This window comes from Ruditapes philippinarum, unplaced genomic scaffold, assembly GCF_026571515.1.
Source record: "Ruditapes philippinarum isolate M1 unplaced genomic scaffold, ASM2657151v2 ctg2437_1_1_1_1, whole genome shotgun sequence".
NCBI lineage: Eukaryota > Metazoa > Mollusca > Bivalvia > Venerida > Veneridae > Ruditapes > Ruditapes philippinarum.
In genome coordinates, this window is record NW_026857023.1 from 1 (window position 1) to 20,002 (window position 20,002).

Genomic DNA, 20,002 nt, shown 5'->3' on the forward strand with positions numbered 1-20,002 from the left:
TAATATGACCTCTATTGCTTTTTGGGTTATTAGGTCACAGTTACACTGACATCCTTTTCTTAGTTTCCTCAGTCAAAACAAAGTTTGTGAAAATGCAACTTTTTTGGGTCAAATTTCCATTTTGAAGCTGGATTTTATGTATTTATCTTATTTTTTATTTTTTTATAAACTTTAAAGTTGATTTGTAATAACTATATTTTCAAGTTTATGTGTTAAAGCAGCACATCTCCAGATTCATGATAATTTTCATGAAAATTTTAAAAATGTATTTAAAAGTGAAATAATGTGAGGTGAACAAATAAAGTAATTTACATATTGCAATCGGTACTTACACGTAAATTACCAAATAGTGGTCAACATATGCAAAAACAGCCCTTAGTGCATTAGTAACGCAGTAGAAATTTGGTGATAAAATACTGCGAAATCAGTGTTAACCGCATATAACATGTAAAATATAACTTGGATCTTGAATGTTTTTTCCTTCCTTAAAAGTTTAGTGCATTTTTCTCAATATTGATTTTCTTGAAATATTTTGGTTCATCTGGAGGCATGCAGCTTTAAAGGAGCTCTGTTAAGGTGCAAAGCATAAATACATAATATATGATAATCGTAGATAGATATCAACTTGGGCACTTAGAACGGAAATATTATGAAAGGGATATAAAAGTAATATACTCTGAAATAATTGAAAGTCAATATTTAATGTGATTCAAGCCTAATTTGAGGTCAAAGCATTACAAGGCTTTTCATACCTTTTGTGAATTTGTACAATAAAGATAATTGTTCTGGAAAATCGTAGTGAGTGAATGAACTGAAATTTTGCACACAAGTTAATAGGTTTTTAGATATATATATATATGAGAGCTATTGTAGTCGCCCCGGCGTCAGCGTCTGCGTCGGCGTCTGCGTTGGTTAAAGTTTTTTGTAAAATCAAATATCTCAATTATTACTTGAGATATTCAATTGAAACTTACAATACTTATTTATAGTAACAAGGTACATCAGATTGACAAGTTGGATAACTCTGCCTACAATATTGACAGAATTATGCCCCTTTTTAACTTAGAAATTTTGGTTAAAGTTTTTTGTAAAGTCAAATATCTCAATTACTACTTGAGATATTCAATTGAAACTTACAATACTTATTTATAGTAACAAGGTTGAACAGATTGACAAGTTGGATAACTCTGCCTACAATATTGACAGAATTATGCCCCTTTTTAACTTAGAAATTTTGGTTAAAGTTTTTTGTAAAGTCAAATATCTCAATTATTGCTTGAGATATTCAATTGAAACTTACAATACTTATTTATAGAAACAAGGTACATCAGATTGACAAGTTGGATAACTATGCCTACAATATTGACAGAATTATGCCCCTTTGGAACATAGAAATTTTGGTTAAAGTTTTTATGTAAAGTCAAATATCTCAATTATTGCTTTAGATATTCAATTGAAATTTAAAATACTTTTTTATAGTAACAATGTACATCAGTTTGCAAAATTGCATAACTCTGTGTGCAATATTTGCAGAATTATTTGCCCCTTTGAAAATTAGAAATTTTGGTTAAAGGTCTTCAAAGATATTTACTTGAAACTTTACACATGCACTTAGGGTCATAATTGGAGGGTCATAATTGTATGTCACTGACCAAGTTCCATAACTCTATCTTGCATTAAGGCTGATTCATATCCCCTATTCTACTTAGTCTCTTGGTTAATGTTTGCATGCAAGTTTTACATATCTCAATAACTATTAAAGATATTTATTTAAAACTTCACATATGCATTTAGGGTCATAATTGTAGGTCACTGACAAAGATCCATTCTATCTTGCATTTAGGCTGATTTTTCTCCCCTTTTTCAACTTAGAAATTCATGGTAAAGTTTTGCTTTTAAGCTGTTATCTCCATAACTACTGAAGGGTTTGTGCCTTTTTTGGGACAATTTATGCATTCATAATAATAAAGCAGTGATTTACTTGATAAAACATCTTAATAACAAGCCTTTGTACCTTTTCTGTCATATTTATGTATTCATAGGTAATTAGTATTATTATACTCAATAAAACACCCTTGTCACATTACTCTTAGAATAGTCAAGCCAATACTGTATAATTAGACTCTCTCTAAGGCTTATAACATGAATTTATATAAAAAAATTAGCCCTTTTGTGAACTTAAAAAATTTAACATTATCAAGGCTGTTTTACTATCAAGCACTTAGAATAGTCGAGCGTGCTGTCCTACCGACAGCTCTTGTTTTTGTATAGATTTTCATCAAATGGTATAAAAATAAAAAAATGAAAATATTTCCAGTCCTGTGACGTCAAAAACTTCAGTGGGCTCCCCTAATTTTGGTCTATTTAAAGAAATTTGTAACAAATAGAAATATTTATATGGTATCGTGTTGATATATACAGATTCAATATATAATCTTAATACATTTGTGATGCAGTAAGCAGTAATATGAGAATCAAAGTTTTATTTAGAAAATAACTTGAAAACAAGCTTAATGATATACCACCAATACTTTTCTGCTTAAAATGTTTCTGTTATATGTTTAAAAGTTTAAAATGAATTCCATTACCCAGTTTCATTCTACCTATAATTATTATGTCTATATACATGTATAACTAGATGCAGCATACAATTGTACGGCTTTAAGACAATCAAATACTGTACTAATTTCAAGTGTTATTTGTGTTCTTTTTTTATATATAGAGGATATTGAATGAGTGTAAGTTCAATACTGAATTTATTGCACAAGTTGAATAAAATTATATAATGCGAGCCTCTGGTGCGCATAATATTATTTTATTCAACAAGTTCAATAAATTCAGTAATGAACTTACACGAATTTGATATTCTATTTATCACATACCCAAAATAAAGACCGTTTTAAGTGAAAAAAGAGTCATTTTTCATTGACGCGTCTAAAGTATAACGTTAACATTTAGCTCGACTATGTTTGTGTAACGCAAATGACTTCACGTAAAAATATGTGCCTGTGCAATACATTTTTACAGAGTCGCAAAATCGACTTGGGTGGGTGATAAGTATGAATATTTTATATGACTAATAACAATGGTGTTTTAGTAAGACTTTTAAATGTTATACTAGACAACATGTACATCATGTTACAGGCATTAAGTAATTATAACATTAATATTTTGGTATTTTTGTAACTACGCAATATGTATTTGTAACTGATGAGATGTGGATTTAATGCTTAAAGCAAATTATATTTGTATATTTATTTGATTTAAAGAAAAAATATTGATTGTGCTTACTGAACAAAATTCTTATATTATTTTTTTTTTTTCTTAAACTAAAATCTTAAAGCTATCTACAATACGGCATCAGGCCAGAATGTACTTTCTTGGAGAATGACCTAATTCTAATACTACTCAATCTATTGACTGTTTATTAAGTATCTAGAGGATATTGAATGAGTGTAAGTTCAATACTGAATTTATTGCACAAGTTGAATAAAATTATATATTTTGCGAACCTCTGGTGCGCATTATATTATTTTATTCAATGAGTTCAATAAATTCAGTAATGAACTTACCTATTTTAATATTCTATTTATCACATACACAAAATAAACACCGTTTAAAGTGAAAAAAGAGTCATTTTTCATTGACCCGCCTATAGTATAATGCTAACATTTAGTGCATCTTTACACTATGTTTGTATTACGCTAATGACGTCGCGTCAAAATATATGCACGGCTGTGCAATACCATATTTATGGAGTTGCTAAATCGGCATGGGCGTGTGATAAAATTCAATTATACTGAAAATTGTGATAATAACAATTGACATTTCCTAATTTTAAACATGGAATGTAGGATAAAAAATTGGGAAAAAAAATTTGTGTGTGTTTAAAAAGGTACAATGCAAAAATTGTCTGTTTTATATCAATTATTAAAAGAAGATAATATAAACTGTTTACTGTTAGCACCATACTCAAATGTATCTTTAGAGGCCAATGTAGGTTTACTATTTGTCCCTCCTTCTTTTCTATGAAAACTGAATCTTCAACTGTAACTCAAATAGTAGAAAATCTAGGTTTATAATACTTGATAAATGGATTCTGTGACAAGCTCTTGTATATCATGCAAGCATTAAATGTCAATTTTAATAAGATTTAATTTTGTTTAAAGGTCCATTATGCCTCAGAAATGTTATTATTTTTATTTCACAAAAACTTTAAAATTTTGGTATCAATGTGACAGTTTCCAATAAATACTCATTTGCCATTTAAATGAACTTTCTTTGCTTCTTTTGTTTGTTAATTATAGTGAATAAGTATTTTTTATGGAAGTCAAAATTCTACTTTGTTTACATTTTGCTACCTTTATGATACATAGCTACAGATTCAGAGCTACTGTCTGCAGATGTTTAACATGCTCTATATCCGTTATTAAAACATTTTTAAACACATTTTTGACATTTCTAAAAAATTTCATAAAATATGGATTTCTGAGGCATTATGTGCCTTTAAAACTAAAATTTTATTAAAGTTTATCATATCTTTTATATATTATTCTAACATGACATTTTTATGATCCTCACTTATATAGATCTGAGAGTATATTCTATTTTTTCTGTCTGTCTGTCTGTCTGTCTGTCTGTCTGTCTGTATTACTCTGTGAATAATTATAACATTGGTCATAACCAGTCCTTGTGCAAGGTGAAATTCCTCCTTGACAAAATTTGATCTTGTACATTAAGTCTAATCATAGTAATGGTCATTTGTTTTTCTTGAACAGTTGATTCAGAAAACATGGGATAGAAGTATGTCACTTGTGAAGGTATTAGCTGGTTAGATGGAATGATCAAAAATATGATCAAATCTGTGTAAAAACCAGCTTAACAAAGAAACAGAATAAATATAGTGCGTTCATTCTTTAAACAACAGCTTTCATATAATTATATAACAAAGAAAGAAACATTTTTTTTTACCTCTTAATGACCTTGTGACCTCTAATTAAGTGACCTTCTATGTTAAGAAAAGTTTATTGTTGTATTGTTTGTTATTCATTAAAAGCTTTGGGACTTGGCTAGTTATGTTTCATGATAACATTATATACATGTTCTTTATTTCTTTTTTTGTGACCAAACAGCTTACTCAGGAACTGTGACCAACTTAATTTTATTTGTTTTTGCATATTTTATTATTATTATTATCCTAGTCTTTTTTTTTCATCAGTCTGTTAGTGATATATTGTTTATTCAGAATATTGATAATTCAGTATTGTCACATTGGACATTTTTTGTTATTTTTGTATGCAGAAATTGGAAAGAAATTTATTAAGTTTTAGAGCTGCTACCTCGTTCTTGTAGTAATTTACCACCAGCCTTGCTGTTTAACATATTTATATACCATTATGAAAAAGGATATGGACAAAGGTTTTATTATGACATTTAAAAAACAAATCTGATCCCTGGCTCAGACTTGCTATGTTGTGTAGTTATGAAATTATATTATCCTATGTTGAATTTATCTATGCTGAACCACATATGATAAAATTTTGAGTGAATACAAAAAACCCAAAAACAACAAACTCATAACATGATTTAGCAGCTTAAAATCGCAACAATTTTTTAAAAAGTAAAATGAATCTCTATTTTGTTCTTTAGGTGACAACAAAGTTCTTTGGTAATTATCACTGCTTGTGGATAATATATTTTTTATTGACCACTTGAAAAATTAATCTGGTCTCAGCTTTGGATATATTTATTATATATGTTGTATTAACTAACATGTAGTTTGTATCAAAGATGTAATATTTTAATAAAATTGGGACTGTTGCTATAAATTGTTTTTTTTTTGTATTATCTCACTAATTTCAACACATTGAAATTATGTAAAAAATAAAAGATATTTCTGTGGTTTTGAGTCTGCTCAATTAATGAATTCATGCAGTTCCATATTTTATGCTACCCTTACATAAAATAAAGGAAGCCATTGCAGTACAATGTAATGTAATGCCTTTGTCTGTAAATGATATTAGATAGATACTTTTTATTCCTCCAATATTGAAGAGCAAAACATATTTACAAAACGAACAATAACAAAGCATGGCATATGTACAATAAATTAAAAATCATAACATCTAAGCAAATATCATTTGTTATAATCGAATAAATATATGGAGATATGCTGATATCTGCATTTATCTCATAGGATGACATAAAATGTATGTAACAGACTTCATTTATATAAAAACCACATCGTATTTGTATTTACTTTGCAAAAACTAGAAGTTGACTATCAAATTATAAAGTATACAGGATACAAAAGATATATTTAATTGCTAAAGTTTAGTTTGAGAATTCATGTTTATTCATATCTTTCTTCGGTTACTTCTGTCAAAATTTTACTCGAAACGAAATAGCAGAATGATGACTAAGTTATTAGAGTATTTAAAGGTACTCTAGGAATATAACCAACTGTAAATTGATGGTGTTTAAGAAAAGACGACATTCAATGTTACAATACCTATCATACTGTTATATAATTACGATGAATTATTTCCAACCGAGGAAAAAAAACAAATTATAAAAACATAGATAGATAATGATAGTTTTTATGAGATCATATCAGTGTTTAAGACGTTATACATTAATGTCTCACAATAATGCAATTATATATACTTGAACAACTTGTATAGGCATTTTGCAATACTATAATTGTGCAATATCTTCCCATCATTATCTGCAGCAAACTGAACAACGCGCCAGCACTGACTTTCTATTGTTGTTGTTGTAAGGGATAAGAATATATCCATGCCTTTCGATTGAATTATTGCATCCCATAATTGTTTTCTCCTTGCAGAGTGTTTTGTACAAAAGCATATCACATGCGCCACAACACTATCGTTTAAAAGTTCACAGTTTTTACATAAAGAAATATAGTTTGGTGTCAAACAAGTACCAATTAAGTCTAACAAGAGGGAGCAAATATATTGTTGTTTCGGATTATGTCGGGCCACTTTCCACAGTTGCGATGGACTATCAGACAGAACAATCCGTTGGAGCTCTTGCCTTTTTGAGAGCAACCTTTCAAATCTATCATTTCTCTCTCTGTAAAACAGTTTTTATCAGTACCGATTTCCAAGACTGTTTAGAAGGAAATATACCACAATTCACAAAAGTTATCACTACTTCTTCAAGATTATACTTTTGAAGCAGGCTATAAATGTCAGGGATAAATCCAAATATTTGTTTATCAAAGAGTAGATATTTGGTCAGTCTGTTGATAAATACGTGTTTTACCAAATATCTGCAAGGTAAACGACACAGTTGTCCGAAAAATTGAAGCTTCCTGTAATTTATGATAGTTTCAATATCATTGAGGTTAATTGCATTCAGGGCTAAGTCTGTTGGAGTTCTTGGTTTGAGTCCCTGAATGAATTTCGCACAAAACCTATGAGAAATTTCCAGCTGTTGCATATCTGTAGACGAGTAACTATTCCAAAGTTCACAACCATACAATGCACGAGGAATGACAACAGAGCAATAAATAGTTCTTGAGGTGATTGGGTTTAAAAGTTGAGGATTTATGCCATTATTATGAATGCTTAGCAAAGTGTCGCGAAGTTTGTTCCCTGCATCAAATATTGGTTTCTTTGTGTTGAGGGTTTTTCAGTCTCTATGCCTAAATGTTTATAACTTTTTGTTTCTTTGATCACTTCATTTCCTAATTTGAACACACGATTATCTTTTGATTCTGTATCTCTTTCGTTATAAATAATTATTCCACACTTCATGACATTATAGTTATATCTCCATTGACGGGAATAATTGGAGCATATATCGAGCATTTTGTCCATACCACATTTCGACAATGACACTAGGACCATATCATCGGCTACAGCTGGGGTTGAAACATTTAGGTCATATACACAAAAGCCATATCCACACTTCTCTAATTCCTTTATCAACCCATCAATGAAGAGGAGGTAAAATAATGGCGAACTTTTCCCTCCTTGTCTAGTTCCTTGTAATACGGAAAAACTGTCTGATTTGATACCTTGATACTTAACATAGCTAGTCACTCGTTTATACATTTCGACAATGGAGATTATTGTTGTATTGTCTACTTCACACTGCATCAGTTTGTAAAATAATCCCGAATGCCAGACATTGTCGAAGGCTTGACGTCCATCTAAATAGCACACGTACAACTTAGAAGAGTTTTCACGGGCAAACAATATGCTCTCGCGTAATAGAAATGACGTCATCAAGCAACCGAGTTTCTCTTGAAAACCACCTTGTTGAGAACTAAGTTTTTCCAGTAAAGTATTTTTACATCTTGATAACAATACAAGCTCGTACAATTTCAAAATTACTGATGATAATGTTATAGCACGATAGTTATTGGGATCATCCTTCCTTTTATTTCCTCTATGTAAGGTTATAATCACGCCTTTTTTCATATCGTCTGGAATGTAGCCAATCCTAAGCATATGTGTGAAGATATTGGATAAAATTCTAGAAACAATGTCTTTTGAGTAAATTAAATGTTCGTACACTAAATTATCCTCACCACATGCTTTTCCTACTGGCAGGGTCTGTATAGCCTCAGAAACTGTATCTGGAAGCACACGTACTGTTTTATCGGTTGTGATACGCCCTAGTGTTTCATTTACCGTCGCTGTCACTGACTGCTTCCAATATTCATCATATTCTTGGGATTCATTAAATGTATACAAAGATTGGAAATACAGTCCCCACTCTTTTGAAATTTATTCTCGGTCTCTTATTATTTTACCGTTGAAGTTTATACCTTCAGTCATTTTACATGGACTCTTTCGTTTTCTGGAATTCACTAGTTTCCAAAATTGAGTTGAATCGATTTCTGCAGTTCTATCCAACTCGTTGTCCTGTTGAATAAGAAAATCCTCTGAGCATTTTCTCAGCATCTTGCGAAAGTCTCGTTTAGATGATTTATATTTAACGTAAAATACATTGTCGTTTCTACGTGGTCTCCCATCACGACACCATTCCTCGCGTAGCAATAGCATTTTCTTGTGTAAGGACGATAGTTCGTCATTCCAGAAGGGTTTTAAATATTCCTTAAAACGTTTCTGTGGTAACACTTGACACGCACTGTTCAATAAACTAGCGGAAATCACTGTGTATGCTCAATCAATACCATCTTTATCGAAGTCACAATATTCAAGTTCAATAAATTCATTGTCAGATAATAATAAAGACTGATATTGCACAATGCTATCATTAGATGCTTTCTTCCAATTAATATTATACACATTACTGCTTAAATTTGTTAGCATACTTGGTTCTACATATATATGAATAGACATGACAACAGGTCGGTGCCTCGATACATTTAGACTATTATCATCCATGATTTCACAATAAGACACAAGATCAAGCACTTCATTAGGTAAACATATATAGTCAATAAGTGTTGAAAAACGATCATCATATGAAACATATGAACATGTGGCACCATAACATGTTGGTAACGTATTCACAGCTATCAAGTTACAATCTGTTAAAAACTTAAGCATATAACTGTGACGAGATGTTAAGCTATTCCATTGTGAATTATAGTCACCAATAAACATAGTCATACCATATTGTGAATACATGTAATACAAATCATATAGTTTATTAATGTAATTTACAAAGGAGTTCAGTGAATGATTAGTACATGGTAGGTATATTTGAAATATATACATATACTGGTTCAACCCAACCTACAATTCTGTCATCGTCAATGTTTAATGGCGTTACAATATTATCAAAACGCTTATGCCATAAAAGGGCAACGCCACCATTACCTGATCGAGATCTGGATAATTTATTACTCTTATCACACACAGCATGGAAATTATAGTCTTTCTCAATACGTTTGTGATGCAGTAAGCAGTATTTTATATGAGAATCAAAGATTTATTTAGAAAATAACTTGAAAACAAACTTAATGATAGATCACCAATACTTTTCTGCTTAAAATGTTTCTGTTATATTCTAAGAAAAGTTTAAAAAGAATTCTATTACACAGTTTCATTCTGCCTATATTATGTCTATATACATATATAACTATATGCAGCATATGTCTTAAAGACAATCAAATACAATAATATTCAAGTGTTATTTGTGTTCTTTTTTTATATGTATGAATATTTTATATGACTAATAACAATCATGTTTAAGTAGGACTTTTAAACGTTATACTAGACAACATGTACATCATGTTACAGCTAGGCATTAAGTCATTATAACATTAATATTTTGATATTTTTGTGCAAAATAAATACCGTTTAAAGTGAAAAAAGAGTCAGAAAAAAAGAGTCATTTTTCATTGACGCGCCTATAGTTTAACGCTTACATTTAGGGCATCTTTACACTATGTTTGTATAACGCTAATGACGTCACGTCAAAATATATGCACAGCTGTGCAATACCATATTTATGGAGTCGCAAAATCAGCACGGGCGTGTGATAAAATTCAATTATACTGAAAAGTGTGATGATAACAATTGACATTTCCTAATTTTAAACATGGAATGTAGGATAAAAAATTAAAAGAATTTTTTTTTTGTGTTTAAAAAAAGGTACTATGCAAAAATTGTCTGTTTTATACGGTAATATCAATTATTAAAAGAAGATAATTGTTTCATATTTAATTCTACATTAAATATATATTGTTTCATATTTAATTCTACATTAAATATATATTGCATGCAGTACCTTTAAACTTGATTGTTAGGCTCCGCCTACTTAGTGTACTGACCAATTATATAACTACATATTGTTAAACAGTCTTAGAAATAAACTCATAGTATCAACATCTCGTATTCTCTGCATCCACACCAAAATAACACACATAAAACATGGTGTCAGAATAAAAGGATTTAATTATTTATAATAATTAAAATAACAGGAATTAAACGTATTCTGGATTTATAACCATTGTAAAAAGATGGATTCAGCAACAAATCCAAGAATTGACTGGGAAGCCAGAGACTTGCCAACTGCATTTAAGAAGTTTAAAGAACATTGTGACTTTATGTTTGGAGGGCCACTAGAGAAGAAAACAGAGGAGGCAAAATGCAATTACTTAATGTTATGGGTTGGTGAGAAGGGTCGCCAAATATTTTCAACCTGGACAGTTACAGCTGAAGAAAGAAAACTGCTTCAGACATATTATCAAGGTTTCGAGACATATTGCGCACCCAAAGTGAATCACATTTACTCAAGGTATAAATTTAAATCGTGTATACAATCTGAAGGACAGACCTTTGAAGAGTTCGTCACAGATTTGAAATTACTAATAAAGGACTGTGGCTACGCAGAAGAGATACAAAGCGAGATGATACGTGATCACATTGTATTTGGTGTACGTTCCCACCAGATAAGAGAGAAACTCATAAATGAAGGATCAAACTTGACACTTGAAAAATGTATTGACTTGTCTCGCACTTATGCATTAAGTCAGACACAGCTAAGGGATATAAGCAGTCAAGAAATCCTCAGCAGCAACAGCAGCAGCACCATTTAAGCAGTTTCGGACGCAAATCAGGAAGACAGATGGCAGCAAACACAGCACTAGATACAATCAACGAGTACCTACTGGAAATACAAATAACTGTAATAACTGTGGGACTTACCATTTAAAACGTGATACATGCCCAGCCAAGGGTCAAAAGTGTTTGTACTGTACAAAGTTTAATCATTTCGCAAAAGTGTGTAGGAAAAGAAAACAGGATTTAGGAAGCAAAAATGTTAATGAGGTAACACATTTTAACACAAATGATCTTGATTGTCCCCTACCCAGTCATGATAATGACATGTATGTCTATACAGTTGAGCATGACAGCACAACAAATCAAGCATTTGCTAAGGTCAAAGTCTGCTCAACAGAACTTAATATGAAAATTGATACAGGAGCTCAGGTCAATGTTCTCCCAAGGTCAATATTCAGATCATTAGGCAAATTAGGTCCTGTACTTCCAACACAAAAGCAATTAACCGTATACAATGGTCAGCCTCTCAAAGTTGATGGCTGTATCAATCTTCCTTGTACATATAAAGGTCAAATCTCTACAGAAGAGTTTTACATAGTAGATACACATTCAAGCCCCATTCTAGGTCTTCAAACATGCCTTAAATTAAACTTAATTAAGTTAGTTTTGTCAAATACGTGCACAGTGCCTATCACAAAGGAGCAAGTGCTCAGTACTTACTCAGATGTTTTCAACGGAATAGGAAAATTTCCAGGGGAATTTGAAATACAGTTGCGTGACAATGTCACACCAGTAGTTCACCCTCCACGCAGAGTTCATATTGCCATTCGTGACAAACTTAAAATAGAGCTTGACAGAATGGAAAGCTTAGGTATTATTACGAAAGTCACAGAACCTACAGACTGGGTAAATAGTCTAGTTGTAGTAGAAAAACCTAATGGCTCTTTACGGTTATGCTTAGATCCGAAAGATCTAAACAATGCCATCAAAAGACCTCATTACCCTAATAGGACTATCGACGACATATTGCCCGACTTGTCAAATGCTACTGTGTTTTCAAAATTAGATGCATGTAGTGGTTATTGGTCTATCCAACTAACAGAAAAGTCATCTTACTTGACAACTTTTAACAGTTGTTTTGCAAGATACAGATTCCTAAGACTCCCATATGGCCTAAAGAATGCAAATGATGCATTTTGTGCAAAAATGGAACAGTGTCTGGAAAATTTGCCAGGAGTAAGAACAATTGTTGACGACATTGTTGTTTACGGCAAAGATAGGGCAGAACATGACCAAAATCTGGACAGACTCTTGAGAAGATGCCAATTAATAGGTATCAAGCTCAATCCCGACAAAACAGAAATAGGGAAAACAGAGTTACCTTTCTTTGGCCACTTAATTACTGATCAAGGTTTAAAAATAGATCCTGCAAAGGTCAAGGCCATAGCAGAGATGCCATCTCCTACTTCTAAACAGGAATTGCAAACAGTGCTAGGCATGGTCACATACTTACAGAGATTTGCACCCAAACTCTCAGAAATAACTGCACCCATGAGACAGCTTCTATCTAAAGATGTAGATTTTAGCTGGGATGCACCCCAAGAAAATGCCCTACAACAGGTTAAAAGCATTATTACACAAAGCCCTGGTCCAATACTCTCTTACTTTGACCCAAATAAGGAAATTACTTTTCAAGTCGACTCGTCCAAGTATGGTTTATCTGCAGTACTCATGCAGGAGGGTAAACCAGTTGGTTTTGCATCAAAGTCACTTACCCCTACTGAGGTCAATTATGCCCAAATTGCAAAGGAATTGTAAGCTATCCTTTTCGGATGTAAAAAATTCCACCAGTACATTTACGGTAAACGTATGACATGTCAAAGTGATCATAAACCTCTCCAAGCTATATGGAAAAAAGGCTTGAACTCAGCACCTCCACGACTGCAGCGCATATTACTGCATTTGCAGCCGTATGATATTGATGTAGTTTTCATCCCCGGGAAAGATATACCCCTAGCAGATTGTTTGTCTCGGAAATTCTTACCAGACACATGCCCAGAAATAGCCGAATCGGCTAATCTAGAAACACATGTACACACAATAATGTCGAACTTACCAGTGAGTGACCAAAAAATGGAACAAATTAGGTTAACAACCAAATCTGACCTACAAATGAAAATTCTTTCATCAGTTATTCATGAAGGATGGCCTAATAATAGAACAGATTGCCCTCAAAGTATTCTGGAATTCTGGAATTTCAGAGATGAACTATCAGTTATAGATGGTGTCATCTTAAATAATACTAAAATTCTAGTTCCAGCAGAGCTCAGATCACTCATGCTTGACATTATTCATGATGCACACTTAGGTGTAGAAAAATGCTTAAATAGAACTCGAAACGTGCTCTTTTGGCCAAACATGGCCACAGACATAAAGAAAAAAGTCCTGGAATGCCCTATATGTATAGAGCATAGGTGTTCAAACCCAAAGGAACCCCTGAGACCAAATAAAATACCTGATAGGCCATGGCAAATTTGTGCTACAGATCTCTTTCATTGGAATAATTCAGATTATGTGTTATTAGTTGATGCTTACAGCAAGTACTTTGAAGTTAGTCAAATCTCAAGTACAAAATCTAGTACAGTCATTAACAAATTGAAAAGCTTCTTTAGCAGGCATGGAATACCTGAAGTATTGTTCTCAGATAATGGCCCCTGTTACAGTGCAGAAAGTTTCTTACAGTTCACAAAACTGTATGATTTTTCTCATGTTACATCATCCCCAGGTCATTCATCAGGCAATGGTTTGGCAGAAATCACTGTCAAAACTGTCAAAAATCTGTTTACAAAATCAAAACAAGCAGGAAAAGATCCTTATCTTGCGATGCTGGAATATCGCAATGCCCCTTTACCCTGTGGAAAATCTCCAGCACAGCTGCTTATGAGCAGACAGTTAAGGTCGACATTGCCATTAATGTCAGAGCAACTTGATCCCAAAGTTCCTGACACACAGGTTATCAGAGACAGCATGTTTAATGCTAAACAAAGGTCAAAATATTATAATGACAGGTCAACTAAAACCCTCAAACCTCTAGAAATTGGAGAAGGTGTTAGAATTAGGCAAGGAAAAAGTTGGTTACCTGCAGAAGTTATGCATAAAGTTCATGACAGATCTTATGATGTAAGAACAAAAGATGGTGCAATATATAGACGAAATAGATACCATCTACTAAAATCAAATGAACAACCATTTTCTGAAACTGAGAACAGTTCAAATAATTCATTACACGAACCACCTTTAGAAATTAAATCTTATAACACAAAAGTTCATAACCCTAGTACATATGACCCTGCCAATAAAATATTGACACCAGGTCAAGACGCTAATTCTCAAAAATCCCCTGTTGTCTTACAGTCCCAGACACCAAAACAAACTTCGCCTGTCAAACATCAATCACCCCTGTCTGAGAATGCAGACAATGAATATAAAACAAGATCAGGTCGTTGTGTTAAAAAACCTCATAAACTTACCATGTAGAAATTTGTTACTTATACATGTTATTTTAACAATGTTATATTGCCTCTTAAAATGAAATATGTGTTTATGTATAGTTTTGCATACAAATATCTCTACAGTACAAAGAAACAATATTATCATTCTTGAGATCAGTGTGAATTTATAGTGACTATTAGTGTAATGATACACCATGGAACTAGCGTGAATTCAGATATCAATTAAATGGACATTCTACCTCACAGATAAGCCATAAATAATTTGCTGACATTTTACAACATCTGTGGAGGAATAGAACTGAGAACATTATCATGGCAATAAAACAGACATTTACATCTATCAGATACAAGTGATATCAACATTATTTGCCTTGAGATTCTTTAGAAATTTCTTGTTGTTGTTTTTAAAAGAAGGGAGATGTTTCATATTTAATTCTACATTAAATATATATTGTTTCATATTTAATTCTACATTAAATATATATTGCATGCAGTAACTTTAAACTTGATTGTTAGGCTCCGCCTACTTAGTGTACTGACCAATTATATAACTACATATTGTTAAACAGTCTTAGAAATAAACTCATAGTATCAACATCTCGTATTCTCTGCATCCACACCAAATTAACACACATAAAACAATAATTTTACTGTTTACTGTAAGTACCGTACTTGTCTCACTAGAGGGCACTATAGGTTTACTAAATTTGTCTTTCCTTCTATTCTATGAAAACTGAATCTTCAACTATAACTCAAATAGTAAAAAATCTAGGTTCATAATACTTGGTATGTGGATTCTGTGACAAGCCCTTGTCTATCATGCAAGCATTAAATGTCTATTTTAATAAGATTTAATTTTGTTTAATAATTTAAACTTCATAATTAACACAAAAAATGAACTTAAAACTAAAATTTTATTAAAGTTTATCTTATCTTTTATATATTATTCCAACATGACATTTTTATGATCCTCACTTATATAGATCTGAGAGTATATTCTATTTTTTCTGTCTGTCTGTCTGTCTATTACTCTGTGAATAATTATAACATTGGTCATACCAGGGTCGCTGGTTCGATCCTGGTGCAAGGTGAAATTCCTCCTTGACAAAATTTGATCTTGTACATTAAGTCTAATCATAGTAATGGTCTTTTGTTTTTCACAGTTGATTCAGAAAACATGGGATATAAGTATATCTCTTGTGGAGGTATTGATAATTACTAGTTAGTTAGAGCATTGTCAGGTATATTGGGACATCTAATGCATATTTGTTACTATGATTTTAAATATGCTTGTTTCAGTATTGGTGTTGAATATTGAGGATATCCAAGAAAGCTGGTTAAATGGAATGACTTCTGGGATCAAAAATGTGATAAAATCAGTGTTAAAAGCAGGTAAATAAAGAAACAGAATTATTATTGTGCGTTCATTCTTTAAACAACAGCTTTCATATATATAACAAAGAAAGAAACATTTTTTTTTACCTCTTAATGACCTTGTGACCTTCTATGTTAAGAAAAGTTTATTGTTGTATTGTTTGTTATTCATTAAAAGCTTTGGGACTGGGCTAGTTATGTTTCATGATAACATTATATACATGTTCTTTATTTCTTTTTTGTGACCAAACAGCTTACTCAGGAACTGTGACCAACTTAATTTTATTTGTTTTTGCATATTTTATTATTATTATCCTAGTCTTTTTTTTCATCAGTCTGTTAGTGATATATTGTTTATTCAGAATATTGATAATTCAGTATTGTCACATTGGACATTTTTTGTTATTTTTGTATGCAGAAATTGGAAAGAAATTTATTAAGTTTTAGAGCTGCTACCTCGTTCTTGTAGTAATTTACCACCAGCCTTGCTGTTTAACATATTTATATACCATTATGAAAAAGGATATGGACAAAGGTTTTATTATGACATTTAAAAAACAAATTTGATCCCTGGCTCAGACTTGCTATGTTGTGTAGTTATGAAATTATATTATCCTATGTTGAATTTATCTATGCTGAACCACATATGATAAAATTTTGAGTGAATAAAAAAAACCCCAAAAACAACAAACTCATAACATGATTAAGCAGCTTAAAATCGTAACAATTTTTTTTAAAGTAAAATGAATCTCTATTTTGTTCTTTAGGTGACAACAAAGTTCTTTGGTAATTATCACTGCTTGTGGATAATATATTTTTATTGACCACTTGAAAAATTAATCTGGTCTCAGCTTTGGATATATTTATTATATATGTTGTATTAACTAACATGTAGTTTGTATCAAGGATGTAATATTTTAATAAAATTGGGACTGTTACTATATATTGTTTTTTTTGTATTATCTCACTAATTTCAACACATTGAACTTATATAAAAAATAAAAGATATTTCTGTGGTTTTGAGTCTGTTCAATTAATGAATTCATGCAGTTCCATATTTTATGCTACCCTTACATAAAATAAAGGAAGCCATTGCAGTACAATGTGATAAATGCCTTTGTCTGTAAATGATATTGCCACAGATAAAATTCAGAAATAAAAAATTAGACTGCATTTGTTTAAAGCTCTGTTATTGCATTGTATAATACTAATAAAAGCTAAGTGACAAAGCAGTTTTGCTTGTTCATACGAGTACATATTACCTGATCATGGTCAATTTCAAATAAAAGACAAAGTTAATATTCCAGCATGTGAAACAAAATACATTTTATTATCACATGTATTCCAAATATATAGTTCATTGCATAAACAACAAAGACAGCGAAGCTCGACTAATAAAATACTGGAAGACAAAACTATGAAAAAAAAATCAATTATGAATAATTATGTATTAAGTTATAGTAAAAAATAACATTTTTAACAAAAATTCCAAGATCAAGGGGAATAATTCTGGAAAAAGTCACGCTAGAGTTATGAACCTTGTCACACAACATGTGTGTAATGATAAGAAATATATATTTGAAGTTAAAAAAGTAAAGAAGTTACAATATTTCTTAAAGAAAATCCTAAGTTCAAAGAGAGATAAATCTGTAAATATTGCTTCAAGAGTTATGAACCTCGTCACATAAAATGTAATTGATGAAAAAAGAATAAGTATTTGAAGTTTGAGGTAGATAATAATCTTTAAAACTAAAAAAGTTGTATTATATTAAAAAATAACATTTTTCAAGTAAAAAAAAATAAGTTTATGGGGAGATATATCTTGCAATATTGGTGCTAGAGTTATGAACCTTGTCACATAACATGTGGTTAATGATAATATATATATTAGAAGTATGAAGTTTATCCTTTAAGAAATAAATAAGTACCAGTAAAAAAAATAATATTTTTTAAGGAAAATTCTAAGTTCAAGGGGAGATAAATCTGAAAATATTGGTGCTAGAGTTATGAACTTTGTCAGATAAGATGTGGTTGATGAGAAGGAACATATATTTGAAGTATGAAGTTTATTCATTAAGAAATAAAGAAGTAACAGTAAACAAGAGGGCCATGATGGCCCTGGGGTCGCTCACCTGTACATAGGCCCCCAGGGCGGGGCCAGTTTAAACCAAAGGGCTTTTATTTGAACAAACTTGGAAGACACCCATTAGAAGATGTTTCATGATGTTAAGTGTTTACTATATAAATACACAAATAATGAAAAACAATGACTTTTGCCCCTCCCCCCTCTCCCTGGCAGGGCCAATTTTAACCCAAGGGCTTTTATTTGAACAAACTTGGTAGACACCCATTAGAACATGTTTCATGCTAAATATCTTAGCTCTAGCTCTTTGGGTTCTTTAAAAGAAGATTTTTAAGTTTTTAATAACTATATGCAATATAGGGAAAATCAATGACCCCCTAAGGCGGGGCCATTTTTGACCCAAGGGCTTTTATTTGAACAAACTTGGTAAACATCCATAAGTACATGTTTCATGCTAAATATCTTAGCTCTAGCTCTTTGGGTTCTTTAATAGAAGATTTTTAAGTTTTTACTCTATGTATATAGGGAAAATCAATGACCCCTGGGGCGGGGCCAATTTTGACCCCAGGGCTTTTATTTGAACAAATTTGGTAGACAGCCATTAGAAGATGTGTCAAGCTAAATATCCTAGCTCTAGCTCTTTGGGTTCTTTAAAAGAAGATTTTTAAGTTTTTACTACATGTATATAGGGAAAATCAATGACCCCTGGGGCTGGGCCAATTTTGACCCCAGGGCTCTTATTTGAACAAACTTGGTAGACACTCATTAGAAGATGTTTCATGCTAAATATCTTAGCTCTAGCTCTTTGGGTTCTTTAAAAGAAGATTTTTTTAAGTTTTTACTATATGCATATAGGGAAAATCAATGACCCCCTGGGGCGGGGCCAATTTTGACCCCAGGGCTTTTATTTGAACAAACTTGGTAGACACTGATTAGAAGATGTTTCATGCTTAATATCTTAGCTCTAGCTCTTGGGTTCTTTAAGAGAAAATTTTTTAAGTTTTTTACTATATGCATATAGGGAAAATCAATGACCCCCTGGGGCGGGGCCAATTTTGACCCCAGGGCTTTTATTTGAACAAACTTGGTAGACACTCACTAGAAGATGTTTCATGCCAAATATCTAAGCTCTAGCTCTTTGGGTTTTTTAGAAGAAGATGTTTAAAGTTTTTTCTTTTGGTTGCCATGGCAACCAGAGTTCTGCATGGAATGGAATTCTTGGAACAACTTTGTTAAGGCTTCACACAAGGAACATCCCTGTGATGTTTCATTATGATCTGCCTCATGGTTTCAGAGGAGATGTCGTTTGAAAAGTGTGAACGGACGACGTACGACGGACGACAGACGACGGACGAAGAGTGATCCTAATAGCTCACCCTGAGCATATGCTCAGGTGAGCTAAAAATAGTATTTTTTTAAGGAAAATTCTAAGTTCAAGGGGAGATAAATCTGAAAATATTGGTGCAAGTGTTTTGAACCTTGTCACATAAGATGTGGATGATGATAAGGAACATATATTTGAA

General features: G+C 31.8%; 1 protein-coding gene across 1 annotated transcript; it reads left to right on the forward strand.

Moving 5' to 3' along the window:
- The first annotated feature begins 13,379 nt into the window (after positions 1 to 13,379).
- On the forward strand, positions 13,380 to 15,047 carry LOC132748493 (uncharacterized protein K02A2.6-like). Its single transcript, XM_060738131.1, has one exon. The coding sequence runs from the start codon at positions 13,380 to 13,382 to the stop codon at positions 15,045 to 15,047; it is 1,668 nt and encodes a 555-aa protein (XP_060594114.1).
- Positions 15,048 to 20,002: the final 4,955 nt, after the last annotated feature.